This window comes from Bufo gargarizans, chromosome 5 (assembly GCF_014858855.1).
Source record: "Bufo gargarizans isolate SCDJY-AF-19 chromosome 5, ASM1485885v1, whole genome shotgun sequence".
In the NCBI taxonomy this organism is placed as follows: Eukaryota; Metazoa; Chordata; class Amphibia; order Anura; family Bufonidae; genus Bufo; species Bufo gargarizans.
This window is the reverse complement of record NC_058084.1, coordinates 444,670,151-444,683,902: the sequence shown is the minus strand read 5'-3', so window position 1 is coordinate 444,683,902 and position 13,752 is coordinate 444,670,151. Positions and strand designations below refer to the sequence as shown.

At 45.3% G+C, this 13,752-nt stretch overlaps 1 protein-coding gene across 1 annotated transcript in view; it reads right to left on the bottom strand.

Annotated features, from left to right (window-relative positions):
• KIAA1217 (KIAA1217 ortholog) overlaps positions 1 to 13,752 on the bottom strand; it is a 414,351-nt gene that overhangs the window by 40,978 nt on the left and 359,621 nt on the right. The window contains 1 exon segment of the mRNA XM_044293610.1: positions 9,980 to 10,803. Within this exon segment, the coding sequence (XP_044149545.1) occupies positions 9,980 to 10,803 (824 nt within the window).

The window sequence follows — 13,752 nt, the reverse complement described above, 5'->3', positions numbered from 1 at the left end:
TGGTAATACTTCCATACACTGTAACCATATCATACTACAATAAAATACTGCCATAAAGTAAAAACAAACATCAAACAAAGCTACCCCACATACACAATAACCTACTCCTTCTATACTTTTAGACTTTGTGTAATAACTTTTTAAATTAATTATTACTGTAAAAAACTTTGATACTGAACTCGGCTCCCGCTCCGCACAGTATTACAACAAAGTTTTATGCAAATCGATCATCCCTAAGTAATAACGTTATAAGATGTATATATTATTAGAAAATGCTCTTAAATAATATTACCATACAATGACCAACTATTAGGCCTCTTTCACACTTGCGTTGTCCGGATCCGGCGTGTACTCCACTTGCCGGAATTACACGCCGGATCCAGGAAAAACGCAAGTGTACTGAAAGCATTTGAAGACGGATCCGTCTTCAAATTGCTTTCAGTGTTACTATGGCAGCCAGGACGCTATTAAAGTCCTGGTTGCCATAGTAGGAGCGGGGAGCGGGGGAGCGGTATACTTACCGTCCGTGCGGCTCCCGGGGCGCTCCAGAATGACGTCAGAGCGCCCCATGCGCATGGATGACGTGCCATGCGATCACGTCATCCATGCGCCTGGGGCGCCCTGACGTCACTTCTGGAGCGCCCCGGGAGCTGCACGGACGGTAAGTATGCTGCTCCCCCGCTCCCCACTACACTTTACCATGGCTGCCAGGACTTTAGCGTCCTGGCAGCCATGGTAACCACTCTAAAAAAGCTAAACGTCGGATCCGGCAATGCGCCGAAACGACGTTTAGCTTAAGGCCGGATCCGGATCAATGCCTTTCAATGGGCATTAATTCCGGATCCGGCCTTGCGGCAAGTCTTCAGGATTTTTGGCCAGAGCAAAAAGCGCAGCATGCTGCGGTATTTTCTCCGGCCAAAAAACGTTCCGGTCCGGAACTGAAGACATCCTGATGCATCCTGAACGGAATTTACTCCATTCAGAATGCATTAGGATAAAACTGATCAGGATTCTTCCGGCATAGAGCCCCGACGACGGAACTCTATGCTGGAAGACAAGAACGCAGGTGTGAAAGGGCCCTAATAGTGCAATATATAGAAGCATTCCATATATACAGATGCAAATTTGACATGAATTACCGTATGTACACACTGTATGTATACACGCAATATACTGTACTTGCCATACTGAGCAAACGCTACACATAAGCAGACACAACATAAACGTACAGTTTCTTCATGTAATATACACACATCAGCAGGCACATGCACGTGGGTAAAAGGTTATTTGCGCCGCTCACGCCTGGTCTAAAAAAAGGGGGCGTGGTGTGGCGCTGGTCTTAATAAATGACCCCCTAAGCGAGTTCCCAGGTCTGCTGACACAAAACCAATGTGAAAAAACACAATAGGGTCGTTTTCATAAGTTCAGTTTTTGGTCAGTATTTTGTATCAGTATTTGTAAGCCAAAAGAGTGGGACCTACAGAGATAAATTATAATGGAGAGATTTGCGCCTCTTCTGTGTTTTGGACCCACGCCTGGTTTTGGCTTACACATGCCGATGGAAAATATTGACCATAAGTGGCATGAAACTAATTTCCGAGGCCACGGATCCTGTCGTTTTTGTAAAATGAAATAAAATGCTACAATTTTCCATAAATATTTCCATTTTGTATTCCATAAAATAAACAAAATATTCCTTCCATTACTCCATGGACAGGACCACGTGTGGTGGAGACTAGGATCCTGGCTCAAGGAAAGGTCGTATAATCACAGGCTACTTTCTGTGGTTTGCATCTCCTCTAATGCACAAGACGAGATTGTTTTCGCACTAATAAGCACTTTCCAGCGCTGGGTTTCAGACTGTTACAGCATCAGTGCAACCAAATATCATCATCATCATCAACTCCCTCAACCTCAGGTTCTAGAGGTTTTCTGCTTCCCGGCCTTGTTGTACCACAGCCCTTTGATTTATTTAAGGGGCAGAAGGACGGTGAAGGTCTAGTCAGCCAATATTTACATTTATTACAAAATGTCGGTTTCTTTTTATAGAGGCTGGGGCAGACTGGGAACTTAAAGTGGCCCTGGAAAAAATACCAAAAGTGGCCCTGTTTTGTAGACCGGTCCAAATTGATGGAAGGCAGAACCAGCAATACCATATTGTGGCATACCACCCCAACAGAGCCAAATACCACGGTCCATCACAAAATACTGCCCCCATCAGCACAAAATACATCCACAAAAACTTCCACTGGCCGGCAGTGAAGAGGGCTCAGGCGGCCCCCTGGGCATCGTCCCACTGGGAAATTTCCCTGTAAGGTCTATGGCCAATCTGCCCCTGCATAGAGGGCATTATGGGAAGAAAGGTGGTGTTAGACATCATGTAGGCAGGGTATGACCATCTCTTTACAACAAATCTAGAACCAGCTACTCTACTAGATTTATTTCAAGCAGGAGGCTCAGGGGGCGTGTCCTTTCTCTGGGGACGAGTCCTTTCTGCTGCTTCTCTCTCCCTGTAACTGTGGCAGTTGAGGGATAGAACTGAGCATGTGTGTCCACCTCAACGACAGAGAAATAAGGAAAACAACAAGCAGCAGGTGGGGCTATGAAGATACATATTACTGAATAACTCAGCGGCTATACTTCATTTTTAATCACATCCCATTACAAAAGTATTCACACCCAGGTACTATTTTGAAAAAATGTAGCACATTTTTTGTGGAACAACCCCTTAAACTGCCCTAGTACGAACACACACTCTGCAGACTGGTGTTACGCAGTTTTGTGAGGGAACAGCCATTTTTTCCTAACCGTCTACAATAGAGTTTAAAGGGGTTGTCTTAAGTTATCCAAAAAACTTCCCAAAGACAAGGATTGTGATACAATACTTAAAAAAAAGGTAAACTCAACCATTCCCTACCCCTCTGGTTCCAGTAGCACTTCCCCCGTCCTTCCCGCTTTGCTTACCTGTCTGTAGCGCTGACATGTCGTACATGCCATGGAACCCCTGCAGCCAATCACTGGTCTTAGTGGTCTTGCATCCTGTACTGCAGCAACCAGTGATTGGCTGCAGCGGTCACATGAGGCAGGGGCGGACTGGGCCGGGGGGCAGGGGGGCAATTGCCCCCCGGGCCTCCCTGGCTTGCTGTCCCGGCCGGCCGGGCCGGAATAAACTGCCACTTTAAGCCAGGGAGACGGGGAGCAGGGGAGGCGTGTTGCCGGCAGCCTATCAGGCCGCCGGACCGGCGCAGGCGGCGCGATGACGTCATCGGCGCGATGACGTCATCGCGCCACCTGCGCCGGTCCTGCGGCCTGACTGAGCCGCTGCGCTGCCGTAAAGTGATTACATCTGTGCTGGCTGGAGGTGGGACCGGAGTATTCCAGAGAAGCAGGGAGGTAAGTATAAGTCTGACTGACATTTTTTTCTTTTTTTTCTTTATTTCTGTCCCTATCTGGCTACTGGACTGGCACTTTATGAGGGGGGTGGGGGGCAGGGGGGCACAATCTGGCTACTCCTGGCACATTATAGGGGGCCCCTATCTGGCTACTCCTGGCACATTAGTGGGGGGGCCCTATCTGGCTACTGGCACATTAGTGGGGGGCCTATGGCTACTGGCAGATTATAGGGGGGCCTATGGCTACTGGCACATTATGGGGGGGGGGCTATGGGTACTGGCACATTATGGGGGACCTATGGCTACTGGCACATTATGGGGGACCTATGGCTACTGGCAGATTATAGGGGGGCCTATGGCTACTGGCACATTATAGGGGGAGCTATGGCTACTGGCACATTATATGGGGGGCTATGGCTACTGGCACATTATGGGGGACCTATGGCTACTGGCACATTATGGGAGGCCTATGGCTACTGGCAGATTATAGGGGGGGCCTATGGCTACTGGCAGATTATAGGGGGGCCTATGGCTACTGGCAGATTATAGGGGGGGCCTATGGCTACTGGCAGATTATAGGGGGGCCTATGGCTACTGGCAGATTATAGGGGGGCCTATGGCTACTGGCAGATTATAGGGGGGCCTATGGCTTCTGGCAGATTATAGGGGGACTATGGGCTGATGGCAGATTATAGGGGGGCCTATGGCTACTGGCAGATTATAGGGGGACTATGGGCTGATGGCACATTATAGCGGGGCCTATGGCTACTGGCACATTATAGGGGGGCCCTATGTGGCTACTGGCACATTATAGGGGGGCTATAGCTACTGGCACATTATAGGGGGGGGGCCCTATCTGGCTACTGGCACATTATAGTGAGAGGCCTATGGCTACTGGCACATTATATGGGGGGGCTATGGCTACTGGCACATTATAGGGGGGGGGCTATGGCTACTGGCACATTATAGGGGGGCCTATGGCTACTGGCAGATTATAGGGGGGCCTATGGCTACTGGCACATTATAGGGGGCACTATGGGGACATTAGCTCAACTGGGGACATTACAAGGGGGTATTTTTTGCACTGTCTATTATAAGGAGAATTATTACTACTGGGGGGGGCATTATGGTGGGCTTTATTACTCCCCCATGGTCTGAGCCCCCTAGTAGCAGCCCCAGCCTCTCCCTGCTCTGCTGTCCCTCTGCCTCTTCTCCAAATCCTTATTATGAAATTTTTCTCATTAGGATAAAACACATCAGCTCCGCCGAGCCCCCGGCCAAAGTGTGGAAGTGGCGTCCGAGACCCCCAAGGGTCAAGCCAAGTAATTGTAAGTTTTCATATGAAATATGTTTGTTATACACATATAGCATATACCGTGCCCCACAATATACATTTTCTTCTGCAAAAGTCATCAAGTGTCATGGGGGGGACACAGAGCAGCGCCCAGCGGGGAGGAGAGAACACACGGATGCAACACTGTATCAGCCAGAAAATGACACTTTCGGCATTATACCAAAAATGCCATTTTCGGCTGATTCGTTTCGGCGGCCGATATATCGGAGCATCCCTGGTTTATTTTGTTTTCCTGTGTTGTAATTTACATGGCTGACGAAAGTGGCAAGGGGGGGGGGGGGGGTCAGGAGGAGGCAGGGGAAATGGGAAAGCAGGAGGGGGGCTCAGTGGGCCTCTGGGTGTTACTTGCCCCCTGGGCCAAAAGTTGCCAGTCAGCCCCTGACATGAGGCATACATCATGTCAAAACTTTAGCCAAGTAGGTAGCTGCTTTTTTATTAACTTGGATAATCACAGGATTAGGCCTCATGCACACGACCGTTGTGTGCATCCGCGTCCGTTCCGTCATTTTTCACAGTTTAGCGGAGGTCCCATTAATTTCTATGGAGCTGTGAAAAAAAACTTATAGTCCTCAGTTTTTTCTCCGCGTCTGTGATCCGTGATTCCAGTCCGTCAAAAAAATATAACCTGTCCTATTTTTGTCAGTGGAAAACGAAGGACGGACCCATTCAAGTCAATGGGTCCGTCAGAAAAAACGGATGCACAACTGGTATGTCATCCGTGTCCGCGTCCGTTTTTTTCTACAAGACCTTGGTGCAATAAAATTACACTTTTCATTAACCTTCCATTTTTTTTCCCCTGTCAGACAAAAAAAAAGGAAGACACAAGGAAACACAACTGAAGCAAAATTGGACACGGACCACTGAAGCCAAATCACGGACAGTGAAAAAACACTAGTGTGGATGAGGCCTTATGAAAATATGGGTCTTTATAGCGATGCACATTCCCCAATATAATGGCCAATCACTTCTCAGGTGGCAGTTGGCAAACTACAAATTAAAGTTTTCTTTAATAAAATAGTTTATTGCTCGATTAGATGTAAAAATAAAGGACAGAAAATGGAAAAACAGCTATGACAGAACTGATACGTAAATTATTCATATATCTGTACTTTAATGTTATTATTAAACCAAAATTGAACCAGAATATTGCATATAAATCTTGAAATGGCGGTGGCGGTGCTTTATATGTATGCAGTTATAATGATGGTCATAATGGGGGGACCTCCCACATTTAAGAGTGTCTGTCAGCAGGATCAACCATTGTAGATGAGTCTTCCTGCCTGGTAGGGCTGATCCTGCTGATTAAAAGAATACTTTTATTGTGCAAATGTGTTGTTCTATAGAGAACTATCTTTGCATGCAATAGAAGGCTTCAGTGCACCGAGGGTTGGGTCCATAGCTCCTCCGATTTCCACTCACCCTTCCCCTTGACTGATAGGTGTCTGCTGCATCCTTTGTAATTGCATACCTGCGCTGAGCGCCACAATTTTAAGCGCATTTGCAGAGAGGATGGGAGTGGTGGTCGTGGCCCTAAGAGGGCAATGTCCCCTCCTGATGCTCCCTGGGACCCTACAGTGAATGGAGGGTGCACCCTTTCCTCCCTCTGAGCACACCCTGGTGCCTTTGATGGTAGATGTTTGGCAGGGTGCAAGGCGGTGAACTTAATAACCAGGCCAGTTGGTTGCAATGAATAAAGTCTTTCATTACTGAGTTAATGATAAGAGTAGTAGTAAATATAGCAGCAAGAGGCAAAGGTCCAAAGTCTCTCACAGTGTAGTCTTTCTTCCAATAGCAGTGTATAGGCAGCAACAATGATGCAGGTCAGGGATCCGCAACCTTCGGCACATCAGCTGCTGTGAAACTACAGCTCCCAGCATGCACACTTACTCGGCAATTCTTGTAACTCAAGGTGAAAGGAGGATTCTGGGAGTTGTAGTTTCAGAACAGCTGGAGTGATTGGTTTCTGATGTAGGTAGTAGTACGCCCTGACTCTAAGGACACTATTCAGTCTCTCCAAGTTGACCACAGATGTTCTATGTTATTCTTGTTATTCCGTTAACCAGTTCCTGGGCTCAAGGTGCAGATTTAAGATACAGAGGGCCAGGTCGTCTCACAGTGTGGTAGGTGCCGAAGGCAATAATCCTTTCCACAGCAGCAAAGTGTCAAAGCCATAATTGACCAAATACCTCGCTGACGTTATCTCACCCGGCCTGGATAGTCCTAGACCTTCTGTAAAGTATGGTCTTTTTCCTTCAGGGGTTCTCTGGTAGTGGAGTACCTTCTTTGGCGGCTGTAGTCCTAGAGACAGAGGTTCTCTGGACTTGGGCTTCATCTGTAGGAATTTTCTCACACACGTCCTTCCTATAGCTCAGCACAGACTAGACTCCAACCAGGGAGCGGACTAAGTTCATCACCCTGGAGACCTAAACAGGCTGCCAATGGTTTACCTATATTGCCCATACATTGCTATTTGGGATGCACAATTCAAAGAAAGATAAGAGTTTTAACAATAAATCACAACATTAACCCTTTGCAGTAGTCCTCTGGGGTACTGCACATCTGTTTCAGCTAGCCCCACTGAACCAAGATTACGGGGCTAAGCTAGAGGACGCTGATGATGCCTGTCCCTGTCAGTCAAAGGGAAGGGTAGTGGCCATATCTTGAAAGAGGAGGAGGAGCTAGGGTGCACCAAGGGGTTAGGGTCTACCCTTCATTGCACCGAAGCCCACATTTGTATAACAATCAAAATACAGTTTTCTACAGAATGGCACAATGAAGTTGCACAATAAAAGGTATGTTTTTAGTCAGCAGGATCGACCCTACCAGTAATTATTCCTGGTTTAACAGGGTTGGCCCTGCTTACCAGTGTTCCTTAAAACAATTTGACAGATGAGGATGACCCCAGTTCTCCTATTTACAAGTGATCTCATGATTCCAGGGGGAACACAAGACGTGGTGGAGCTGGCCAGTGAATCTAAAGAGTGTAGAACAGCAACCATGTATTTGCTCACACAGCAAAAATACAACCCAACAAGTATCAATCTGCAATCTTCATCCTCGCGCACATAAACTCTGGGAACAAGGCCATCAAACCAAAGAAAGCCACAGCGCCGGCTAACGGAATTGGAAACAGAAGATATTGTAATATACATTCAGTGGAGAGAAAACATCTGCATGGAGGCAGAAGAGGACTCAATGAGGACGGACCATCCGACAACTACCGGGACTGACTACCTGCCAGGGGGCATTGTTCCCAGAATAAAAAGAATGCCTGGGCCATGCATATGTAGTCCTGATTATAGTCCACCCCATGGCCACAATTTTGTAAGGCTGTTCACACCGCAGCTGCGAGAAAAAATTGCAATCATACAACATGTTGGTGAAAATGCACACGTCAAGTACAGAGCACACAAAGAAGGTTTGAAACCCTCATAATTTTACTTTGTAACCCCCTTTGTATAGCAGGAGCGTTATTACACAGCACTACTCACGCGGTTTAGTTGGTTAGCAATTTGCGTACATACATAAGAACCACACAACTCATTTAGGCCTCTTTCACACGACCGTATGGCTTTTTCAGTGTTTTGCGGTCCGTTTTTCACGGATCCGTTGTTCCGTTTTTTGTTTCCGTTTCTGTTCCGTTTTTCCGTTCTGTTTTTCCGTATGGTATATACAGTATACAGTAATTACATGGAAAAAATTGGGCTGGGCATAACATTTTCCATAGATGGTTCCACAAAAACAGAACGGATACGGAAGACATACGGATGCATTTTCGTATGTGTTCCGTTTTTTTTTTTTGCGGACCCATTGACTTGAATGTAGCCGCGGAACTTGATTTGCGGGCAATAATAGGACATTTTCTATCTTTCAACGGAACAGAAAAAAGGAAATACGGAAACGGAATGCATACGGAGTACATTCAGTTTTTTTTGCGTAACTATTTTAATGAATGGTTCCGTAAAACGGAAAGCAAAAAACGGCAAATAAACGAAAAAAAAAATGGTCGTGTGAAAGAGGCCTTACTGTGATTGTTTGCTAATGCTACAAAGTAGTCTCTCGTCTTCTGGTCTAAATTTGCATATACTGTATATTCTAAGGACATGAGTGGTGTTGAGCGAATAGATCCGAATTTTAGGGAAAATTCGATGTGCCGCAAAGCCGAATTTCCTCGTGCTTCGTGGTAGTGAATAGATTTTCCCTGAATGCAGGTAAAAAATTTAAAACATTTAAAAAAATACCCATATGATTGCGATGAGCCGGCCGCCGCCATCTTGATTTAAGATGTCGTCCGAAATCCCGCGTGCGGTGACGTATCACGTAACCACACCGGCTAACGTGATGATCTTCACTCAAGATGGCGGTGGCCGGCTCGTCACAATCAACTGGATAAGGTAAGTATGATTTTTTATTTATTTTAATTTATTTTACACTGTGTTATTGCTGTCAGATGCCGCAATCAGCTATGAACGCACCATCTGAGGGGTACAATGATGGGGAGCGGCCCAATCGCCACTCCCTGAATAAAAAATTACAAAGAAATGCGCTAATGCGCTCCGTAATTCGTCACAGAGCTAATTTTTTAGTAAAATTCGACAAAGCAGCGGAATCAAATTTTCTAAATAATTCGCTCATCACTAGACATGAGGATCCTCGATAAAGGGGTAGAAGAAACAGTAAGTGTAACGGCAAGGACAGTACAATTTTCCAGTAAGACATCTAGGAAATTGCCGATTTACTATGGTCCTCATTAGGGATGAGCGAATTTCATGTTTTGAAATTCGTTTTCGGTTCGGGTTGTGGTATAATGTGAATTGCGTTATGGATTCAATAACAACGGACCATAACGCAATTCCATGACGGAATACATAACGGAATGCCTTTAGAGGCATTCAGTTATTCATTCCGTCATAATAGAAGTCTATGGGCTGCAAAACGGATCCGTCCGGTTTCCGTTATGCAGGAGAGGACTCCAGCAAAACGGAAACCGGACGGATCCGTTATGAAGGCCATAGACTTCTATTATGACAGAATGCATTATGAATTCCGTCATGGAATTGCGTTATGGTATGTGGTAACAGAATCCATAACGCAATTCACATTATACCACAACCCGAACCGAAGATTTGCTTCGCTCATCACTAGTCCTCATCATCACACTTTGGACTTCAATTTAGCATATAATTATGAATGTCTGCAACACTTGGTTGTCTACCTGTATCTGCATCCTTACCGTGTATAATTATCTTTGGGAGCTCCATATCCAGCATACATTTGCTTCTCAGTAGGAGATGGGACTATATCAGCCATACCAAGTATTCCACCAGTGTTCCGGACTTTGGCCTCGACAAATACTCCAGGACCCTGATCTTTTTTAAAGGACTGTCGTATTGGAGAAGACCTCTCACTGTGTATACCATGGGGAGGTCCATGAGGATTATGACCATGCATCTCCATCATCCTTATGTCAGTCACTCTGTGAGGTGAGGCTGGAGGAGTTTTAGATCCAAGGGCTGGCAAATGACTTTCTGAGTGTTTCCGATTCTTTTGTCGATAGACCGATTGTTCCATCATTTCCACTTGCATAGAAGTGTTTGAATAAGTGCTTGAAGACCTCATCGACCCTCTGTGAAAAGCAATAAGGTGATCTGGCATGTCAAGGGGGTGCCCGCCATGTGAAGAAGCGATGCTCATCCGGCCTTCGTGGTACATGTAGGGATCCGTATACATGCTGTCATTTCGCATCAGTTGGAGATTTTTGTTGCCCATATCCTCATCTGGTTTCACGTCCCTCCTTTCCAAGATGGCACTGGGGCTAGGAGATATAGATCTTGAGACAGGCAAGCTGGACAACCTTTCCCTTGGCATTGTTGTGTTAGTCTGTCCAACCGGTGGACGCCCCCCACCGTATGGAATCCTGGATGGAGAAGGTGGCATGGAATGTGGCACAGGGGTAGGAGGTGGAGATATTGGGCCTCCATGAGAGGGGTATGTGGCTGATCCAGGCCGGTGGACTACCGGGCCTTCTCGAACGTTGTAGGCAATATCTCTTTGCATCTGGTGGAAACAAGAAGAACGTTTTAGAGATTTCATACTGATCAATATCTTAATCCACTCACAGAAACATTATAAAAGGTCAGGTAATACATTTTAATTAACTTTTAACATTTCCTCTCTGGATAAGTTATAGGTGCAAGATATTGGGTATTCAATAGAGGTCACCTTATTACAAGGCATGGGGCTGAGCTGCCATACCACACACAGCCTATGGATGCTTCTGATCTCATGTTCAATGAGAAGAAATATTATTCACAGAAACAGAGATTGAGAAACCACAGATACCGGATGGATTTGATTAATCTCTATGAAGAATTACACTATTTTTGTTGTTTGCTACAATTGTAACCAGCCCTGGAAGGTTATAATTTTGGCCATCATGTTTGTAGGTATTGGGGTGGAATCCAGGATGCTTATATTGGATACATTATAGCAAAGCTTCAGCAGTGAGGAACTCTTAGGCCCCTTTCACACGGGCGAGTATTCCGCGCGGATGCGATGCGTGAGTTGAACGCATTGCACCCACACTGAATCCCGACCCATTCATTTCTATGGGGCTGTTCACATGAGCTGTGATTTTCACGCATCACTTATGCGTTGCGTGAAAATCGCAGCATGCTTTATTTTGTGCGTTTTTCACGTAACGCAGGCCCCATAGAAATGAATGGGGTTGCGTGAAAATCAAAAGCATCCGCAAGCAAGTGCGGATGCGGTGCGATTTTCACGCACGGTTGCTAGGAGACGATCGGGATGGAGACCCGATCATTATTATTTTCCCTTATAACATGGTTATAAGGGAAAATAATAGCATTCTGAATACAGAATGCATAGTACAATAGCGCTGGAGGGGTTAAAAAAAAATGAAAACTAATTTAACTCTCCTTAATCCACTTGCTCGTGCTGCCCATCATCTCCTTCTGTCTGTCTTCTGTGCTGTGTGCAGGAAAAGGACCTGTGGTGATGTCACTCCGGTCATCACATGATCCATCACCATGGTAAAAGATCATGTGATTGATCATGTGATGACCGGAGTGACGTCACCACAGATCCTGTTCCTCCACAAAGCTAAGATGAAGACAGAAGGAGATGTCGGCTTCGCGATCAAGTGGACTAAGGTGAGTTTAATTATTTATTTATTTTTTTAACCCCTCCAGTGCTATTTTACTATGCATTCTGTATTCAGAATGCTATTATTTTCCCTTATAACCATGTTATAAGGGAAAATAATACAATCTACAGAACACCGATCCCAAGCCCGAACTTCTGTGAAGAAGTTCGGGTTTGGGTACCAAACATGCACAATTTTCCTCACGCGAGTGCAAAACGCATTACAATGTTTTGCACTTGTGCGGAAAAATCGCGCGTGTTCCCGCAACGCACCCACACATTTTCCCGCAACGCCCGTCTGAAAGAGGCCTTAGGCTTCCATGCTCTTCACTCCATCTTGACGAGATGGAATAAGGAGATATCACAAAATTGCAGTACAATTTTCTTTTTTTTCTTGAAACAGCACCATGGAGGTCCTGTCCTAGCATTGTAGGTCAGTTTCATACACTGCAAAGGGGATGATCTGCAAAACCAAGTTTAGCCCACCACAGACAGAAGTGGCACTGGTTCTGGATTCTTAATTAACCCCCGTATGGTCTCTGTAAGATGGCTGATTTGTCTGTGCTCTTGACAGCGAGTTTTAAGGGTCCAGCCATACAGTGACATATGACTGGATGAGTCTTGCAGGAAAAAAAGAGAGAATGCTGCAGAGTTCTCTGCACGGAGCTGTGGTTTTAGGCAGGTGTGGAAAAAAAGCTGCAAAGTAAAAATGCTTTCAAAAATAGTAATGTTAATATTTTAAATGTATTCTACACAGGACCCCAATAAGAAGTCACCCCAAATTTTGATTGGATTTAGAGTTCTCTTTTGCTCATTGGACTTTGTTAACTGATTAACTAAAACACTTTTTGAAAGAATTCTCACTTTGCAGCCTTTTTCCACACCTGCCTGAAACATCTGCACAGCACTATACATAGACCCATTTATTTGAATTGTTTTCAGTCCGGGTTTTGTCCATTCTAAGCTCGGACAGCAGCAGGACAGAAACATCTCCCATGTGAAATCAGCCTTCAAATCAAATAAACTTATCTTAGCATAATATTACTTAAGCAAAATAACAGATGCCAAAGAAAAACATTCAGACCATGTGAAATCCACCGCAATAAATATTTACTGCAATCCCGTGTCTAGTGCAAGTCATAGGTTATAATTAGGATGGAAATTGTGTTTCTTTTTAGAGACATCCGTCTCGGATAGTAATCCTTGGCCTACGAGATGGGACATCACATCAGCACAAGACCCAGCACCCTGCTAGGAATAAATGCATCAATGTATTCACATGGGGCACAGGCAGCAGTGCACTGCAAAACTGTAAATGGGGGGGGATTGAACATGTTGAATTTCAACACGCCCGATCCTTGGGAGATAAACCACCTCCATTCTCCTCTCTCCACCCAATACACATGAATGCTTGGCCAAACCTGGGTATGATCGATCGAGTTTGTTAGGAATAGAAGTCATTCAAATTAAAAATTTGGTGGCCAAATATTGAAAGTGTATGACCAGCTATAGTTGCACTTGTTTCTGGCAGGTAAGTGACAACCCATATAGGCGTTATTACAGCTCCCACAGGGAAGGGCATTTTTACGTGGCAGTCTTGTTGCATAAATGACCTCGATAGAAATCCTTCCCATATGTCTCAAACTCCATTCAAATATATGAAATGCATTTCTGCCTTAGAAATATGCCGAGTGTGAACATACCCTAGTAGATCACTGCACACAACTTTATTTTTCATCCATGTGCTACCTGCATTTTTGGTGGATCTCACACACAGACGCATCCGTATTTTAATTTTGCAAATTATAGAACATGTCCTATTGTCCGTATTTTGGACAAGAA